The sequence below is a fragment of the Vespa crabro genome, chromosome 15 (assembly GCF_910589235.1).
Source record: "Vespa crabro chromosome 15, iyVesCrab1.2, whole genome shotgun sequence".
Classification (NCBI taxonomy): domain Eukaryota; kingdom Metazoa; phylum Arthropoda; class Insecta; order Hymenoptera; family Vespidae; genus Vespa; species Vespa crabro.
Window position 1 is genome coordinate 2,164,015 of NC_060969.1, and position 7,500 is coordinate 2,171,514.

Below are 7,500 nucleotides of genomic sequence, written 5' to 3' on the forward strand. Positions count from 1 at the left end.
ATTACCAAAAGGATCTCATAAATGAATGAACCTAACTCAAAGAGTTAAAAACTTAAAATTTCTATTTAAACTTTGTTTATACATACGTTGGTAATACGAATAGATATCATAGAATATTTCTTTCCTATCTTTTTCTCTTACTTCTTTTTCTTTCCTAAAGTAAATATATCCATACATACATACATACATACATACATACATACATACATACATATATATATACATATATATATATATATATATATATATATATATATATACGTATATAAATATGAAGAACTATATCACGCTAGCCTAAATTCATATGAGACGACAATAATCGTCGTAGGATATATACGCGGAGATATTATATGTATATACCTCGTTCGAAGCGCTGTAATCGGGCGTTTCCTCATCATCACGCATGAAGCCGGTGTCAGGTCCTCTTTACTGTACCTCTATCTATCTATATGTCTGTCTCTCTCTCTCTCTCTCTCTCTCTCTCTCTCACTCTCTCTTATTCTATATATCTCACGTTTCCACGCAGGGACATCGGCCGACAGGACATTGTCCATTATCATCGCACACTATCCTCTTATAATTTTTTATCTTTCTCTCTGTTCTCTCTCTCTCTCTCTCTCTCTCTCTCTCTCTCTCTCTCTCTCTCTTTCTCTCTAACCGCCCCCTCTCTCTCTCTCTTACGCATATTCTGTCTCATGGTATTCTTTTTTATACCAAGGGAAGACAGGTCTGTTCGTTAAAACGCGATTTTATCTCCATACATATATGAAATAATGTCAATGCCGTGGAAGGAAAGTATTGGAAAATGATGTAGTATAAAAATTGAAGATATGTTATATGGGAAAAAAAAAAAAAAAAAAAAAAAAAAAAAAAAATTGATGAAAACAAAGTGAAAAAGAAAAAGAACACACACACACACATACAAAAAAAAAAGAACAAAAAAAGAGAGAGAGAGAGAAAAAGGGAAAAAAAAAGGAAGGAAAGTTTAATGGACCATTCGACGATATCAATACTTATTCTTAAAACTTTTAATTATGTTAAATTTAATTAAATTTGATTAATGCTTTTTTATTATTTTTTAAAATTAATTCTTAAAAAAAAAAAAAAAAAAAAAAAAAGGAAAGAAGGAAAAGAAAATGAAGAAAGAAAGAAAAAAAAATTATCTTAAGTAATTATACTGAATATAACGATTTGTATGTAAAGTATGAACGTCAATTCTAAAAATGAAAATTCTTTAACTATACTCCTTGATATTATCTAGAATAAACGATTGTACGTATATTATATCTATCGGATTGCTTCGATTCTCTGTTCGTGGCTCGAGGTCGCTTTGGACATCGAAAAGAGCGTCTTTTCAAGGAAGGTCATGGTTCAAGGTAGGAAACGAGAAACATAGAGAACAGAGACAAATAGAATGAGAGAAAGAGAAAGAGAGAGAGAGAGAGAGAGAGAGAGAGAGAGAGAGAGAGAGAAGTTGGCGAGAGATGCCTACGACCATTAAATTGGTAGTTCTTATCTCGATCCGATTACGTGTACCGACTTGGATACACTGCGAATGACGTGATAGCTACTATTTATCATTTTTATCTTACACTGCCTTCTTTTCTCTCTCTCTCTCTCTCTCTCTCTCTCTCTCTCTCTCTCTCTCTCTCTCTCTCTCTCTCTGTCTCTTCCTTTTTATTTACTTCACGAAGGTGACACGAATCATACACGTATGTTAATTGCGAAACGAAGCAACGATCAAATTACTTTACATCTGTGACGTATGTTTTTAATGAACTCTTCTTTTTGTTTTTTTTTTTTTTTTTTTTTTTTTTTTGCTATCTACGTAGCAAGAAAATTATATTCATTTATACAATTCTCTCTTTAAGATTGACATAAAAGCAAAGAAAGAAAAGTAAAAATAAAATATATTACGAGAACGCATTCGTTATCGTGTATAATTTCACGACGATCTTCGTTTATATGAGTTCAAAAAAAGAAAAAAAAAAAAAAAAAAGAAAGAAAGAAAGAGAAAGAAAAAAAATTGTTTTCGAATAATAAAACACACGCGGAAATAATGATATTACGTATTTGTAAAAATGTATTCGAATAAAACTAATGTTACCACAACAATGTAATCCCTCATTAATAATTACAACAACGATGTATTACGTTATATCCTATGTCATTTTGTTTACCCTATGTAATAACAACATATAACGCATGTTAGTTATTCTTTCATACGTTTATATACTTATACGTGTAATTACGTAAAGATAAATATCACAAACGAAATATTACAAAAAGAAAAAAAAAAAAAAAAAAAAAAAATCTAACACTAAATCGTTCGGAATTCGTGAGGAAACATAAATTAATTACATTTTATATAACTTGTTTATAATTTAATGCTCTTTGAAAAATTCGACGTCAAAAATCATCACGTTGAACTATTGAAAAAAGAAAGAAAGCAAGAAAGAAAAAAAGAAAAAGTAATGTATACAATCTCAAAAAAGAGACTCAGCTTTTTCAACGTCGTAAATTAAACGGATTATGAAAACGAGAAAGACAAAAAAAAAAAAAAAAGAAAAGGGAGGGAGGAAAAAAAAGACAAAGAATTAAAAAGGAACAACAAAAAGGGGAGAAAAGAAGAAGAAAAAGAAGAAGAAGAAGAAGAGAGCTCTTTTGTTATTAAAATCTGCAATTTAAATTCTACAACAATTGACACAAAGATTTGACCATTTAATGCCTCACCCTATTACGAACGGACACGCACGTATTCCGTGCTTCATTACAATGCATTGTATCTTTTATCTTTTATCTTTTTAAATCTGTGTTTTCGTAGATACATATGTTCCACGTGTTAGTACTATGTGATTTAAGTTCCTAATAGAAAGAAATAGATAGAAAGAAAAAGAAAGAGAGAAAGAGAGAGAGAAATAGTCAGATAGATAGATAGACAGAGAGATAGAGAGAGAGAGAGAGAGAGAGAGAGAGAGAGAGAGAGAGAGAGATAGAGAGAAAAATAGATAGAGACGATGGATCAATGGAAACCGAGTAAAAGCCTCGACTCCTTTTACTCTAACCACGTTGCTCTACTTTTCTGAACATTCGAAGGTTCTTCTTCGAAGGTCATGAAATTATTTCTTTCTCTCTCTCTCTCTCTCTCTCTCTCTCTCTCTCTCTCTCTCTCTCTCTCTCTCTCTCTCTCTATTTTTCCCTCTTTTACAACCTTTAAGAAAGTTTGCAATCGAGAAAACGAAGATTTTCTTGGAAGGTCGCCGAAATGGAATTAACGTTCGTACAACATCAGCATCCTTCATCTTCATCTTCATCTTCATCTTCTTTTTTTTTTTTTTTCTTTTTCAATACTCCGGAAAAGCGTTTATTTTCTTTTCTTTTTTTCTCTTTTTCCTAATTAACGAACGACTTTCAAAGAGATTTCACTTAATCGTTTAACACAAACCGAGATCATTAATTTTCCCATGATCTTTAAAATCCTATCGGAATATTTTCTAGGATTGAAACGATTTAAAAATAAATTATTGTATCGTATCGATTAGGAGAATGTAAAGATTAATGTTGACATGTTTATGTTAAGAAAATAATTAAATTAAGATAAAGAAAAAAAAAATATATATATATATATACACATATTTAAATATATAAAATTGTATTAAAATTAAATAAATATGTAGAACAAATTAAATAGAAAAGAATTTATTTGAAAATATACGAATTAATTGGAAATAAGTAGAATTAAATAGACGTAGAAATAAATGATACGCTGGACCATTTATGATTATATATATATATATATATATATATATATATATATATATATATATATTATAATATAATATAAATATAATATATTTTAATTGGAAATGAAGAAGAGAATATATTGGCATAAAACAAAAAAAAAGGCAATCATGAAAGGTATAAAAAATGAATTAATTTACGTTTAGAAAAAAAGAAAAAAAAAGTATAAAGTCAAATACGTTAAAAAACTCATGAATATTGAATAGGAAAAAAACTACTTAAAAATGAATTATATCAATTGGAAATAAATCGAGATAAAGAGAGAGAGAGAGAGAGAGAGAGAGAGAGAGAGAGAAAGAGAGAAAGAGAGAGACGGAGAGAGAGCATCGTTCTGGCTAGTATGAGAATACAATTTTCGAAAGGCACGATACACGGAAACACTTTGGCGAGTTTCCAAGGGCGCGAGTTTTCTCAATTCTCGCGAGAATGTCATTGATGAGATACCGGGAAACATCTTCTCGAACGATCATTATCACGTGTGCTTACGTGTAATAGACGAGAACTTAAAAGTTTTAGATTTCTCAAGAATAGTATAAAATGGATAATAGAAAAACATTTGATATTAATAAATAAATTTTCTTTTTTTCCATTTGAAGATAATGAAAATGTTTATTGTCAGCTATGTTAAAAATAAATCCTGCGAGTATTTCACAAATCATATCACAATTTTCTCACAATTTTAAAATATAAAATACATAAATAAGTAGATTTTTTTCTAATACACATAATCATTTTATGATTTTTAACAATGAACGCTACAAACGGAATAATTATTAATTTTAAGACGATTAATTTTTTGCTTTTTTTGTGTTAGAAATAAATAAAAATCAATGCTTTTTTCTTTTATATATATATATATATATATATATATATATATATATATATATATACTTTCGTTTGAAAAGATTCATAGCTGAAAAGAGGGAAAGAAAATCTAAGATCGAATTTTTTCCATTATCCAAAATTATGCAAAATTTATTATATAATAAATCCATGTAGATTTGTTCTTCGATTGAAATGATGATCGATCAACGATTGGGATCATTCGAATTCACGTTCGATAGCCCTTTTGCATATTTCCAAGTGATAGATGCAAAGCCGTGAAAGTAAATGGATAAAATCGCATTTAATCGAGGAACTCGATCGGAATAATCGATATGCGAGAAATCGTCGATGCATTTTCACCGTGCGAATCGAGTATATCTCGTCGGCTCGAGATTTCAAAGTTGTATAGTATTGGTCGAAAGTTTCTAGATCTCTCTCACGGATAAGAGTGGATTTCTTCGAAGAATATCTTTGGCAAAATCTCCGGAACACAAATATCTCCCATGGGATGTAAATTTATTCATCTAACATTTTACGTCAATCAATATATATATATATTTTCGATCGTTCTCTCAGCATATATATATATATATATATATGCACATTTTTTTTTTGAATGCAATTAAAAACAAAAATATCTAAATTAATTCGAATATCTTAATGTATATAAAAGAAATGATTTAATGAGTTAAAAAAAAAAAAGAGAGAGAGAGAGAGAGAGAGAGAGAGAAACGTACTTAAAAATAAAAAATAAAAAAAAAATATTAAAATTAATTAGTGCAATCGAATTTAATAAATTTAAGAAAAGAAAAAAGGAAAAAAAAAAAGAATGTAATGATCAATACGAAAAGTTATACGAAGTAATAGAAGCTATACGATAAACGATAAATTTCAAGTTCATCAAGCTAAGTATAATCAAGATTTTTTTATTCTCGTAAGTTTTCCTGATTCTCAGGCAAGTTCCATTCTAACAACGTGTTTCTATATTTGTTCTCTAGGAACACGAGAGAATCGATCGGTTAAACGGAAAACTTTCGCCGAGGGTGTAGACACGTTTAAGAACGTGTGAGAAGATCGTTAATCTTTAATCTCTTCGAAGAAAATACGGATTTAACTACGGACCCCTTTTTCACACCTACATAATTTCTTTATGCATGTATTTTCTTTATGGGTCTCTCTCTCTCTCTCTCTCTCTCTCTCTTTCTTTCTCTCTCTGCGCTCGTGTGTTTGTCGAATTTTCTTCGAAGAATTTAAAGTTTCCTAGAAATTGTTCAAAAAGTTGTAACGCGATGATATATTCATAAAAAAGTAAAAGAGAGAAAGAAAGAATAGATAAGAAAAATAAAAAAGAAAAATCAATTTCAAATTCTTCTTATCCATAAAAAAAATATACTCTCTTTTTTATGTTCTTTTTTTTTTTTTTTTGTTTTTTTTTCCTTTTCTCTTTTTCTTTTCCTCGTAAATATCAAAGTCTTGGACACATTTCACATTTTCAAGACTTTATCCTGCAAGCAAAGAAGAATAAGAAGAAAAAGAAAAGTGGAATGGAAAATAAAATTTAAAAAAATACAATAAAGAATAGAAAGATTAAGTGGAAAATACAAAAGTGATTCAAGATAGTATATTACGACGATACATTTTAAGTATTCCCCTTTTTCTCCAATTCAATCGACTTTTTTCTCGATTCTCACGATAACGCACACTATCTCAGCTTCGAGTATATCTGTGTTAATGATGATTAAAAAAAAAAAAAAAAAAAGAAAGAAAATTGAGAGAGAGAGAGGGAGAGAGAGAGAAAAATAAAAAAAAAAGAGTCAACAATTTTTGATATTAGAATAAAACGAAGGAATATGTTTAAAAAGAAAAAAAAAACACAGCTATAATTACGACTCAATGATTAAATACTTCAAAAACAATATGTATGCGCAAACACATGGTCACACCCAACAAACAAACGAAAGAGAGAGAGAGAGAGAGAGAGAGAGAGAGAGAGAGAGAGAAAGAGTAAAGAAAAAGAAAGAAGAAAAAATTTCAATCGTTTCACGATATTCCGACGTATGTAAATACAAATCATAAATAAGAATCAATGTGATCTCGTTAGCTTTTTTTTTCAAACGTCACAAGAGTGTTCTTGTAATGAATTCATAAAAAGAGAAAAAAAAAGAAAAAAAAAGAAAAGGAAAAAAAAAAATTGATTATGCCATAAGGAAGAAGAACAAAAAATTGGGACTTACCTAGTGGAGTGGCCAACGAAAGAACCCCCATGGAGTAAACGGAGTTTAGCGAAGAGCACTGCACTAACGAAGGGCACGGCGGTGAGTTCCTCGAGGTCGACCTCAACCGAGAATTCGTACTTCTTCTTCTTCTTCATCATGAAGGCCATCTCACTGAGAACCGGCCACTTCACTTTGATCCTGCGTAGCGTATGCAGCCTCGCTTGCACTCGCTTTCGAGTGCTCTTTTTATCACTTACAATATATATTCTCTCTCCTTTCCCCTCGCGTCCCTTCGCCACCCTTTTTTCTTTTTTTTTTCAATCTATCAATCTATATATATATATATATATACTTCCTTTTCTTATATATTCACTTGTTCTATTTCGAGTTTTTTTTTCTTTGTCTCACTTTTACTCTCTCTCTCTCTCTCTCTCTCCCCCCCTCTCCCACCCACTAACTCTTCTTTCCTTTTCTTTCTTTTTTTTTTTTTCTTGCTGCCAATCTTCAAATACGTAAAACTTCAATTTTTCTTACTTTAAAAGAAAATCGTCTAGAACAAAGGCTTAAGGAGAAAAATATAAATCACTTTCTTTTGATATATTTCCCTTTTTCTTTATCCACCCTTTCTTATCCTTTTATGCAACGTAAAGTGGTCGAC

General features: G+C 30.0%; 1 protein-coding gene across 4 annotated transcripts in view; it reads right to left on the minus strand.

Moving 5' to 3' along the window:
* The window catches only part of LOC124429339, a 45,392-nt gene that overhangs the window by 33,147 nt on the left and 4,745 nt on the right, over window positions 1-7,500 (minus strand). For 2 of the 4 annotated variants that reach the window (XR_006943426.1, XM_046974483.1), the window contains exon 1: window positions 6,861-7,241. The exons of 1 other annotated variant lie outside the window; for it this stretch is intronic. Coding sequence is in view for 2 of the 3 variants with exons in the window: in XM_046974483.1 (XP_046830439.1) it covers window positions 6,861-7,009 (149 nt within the window). In the remaining variant the exon portion in view is untranslated. Of the gene's footprint in view, window positions 1-6,860; window positions 7,242-7,500 lie in introns of those variants that run through there. One more of the 4 variants, XM_046974484.1, reaches the window with a different exon arrangement.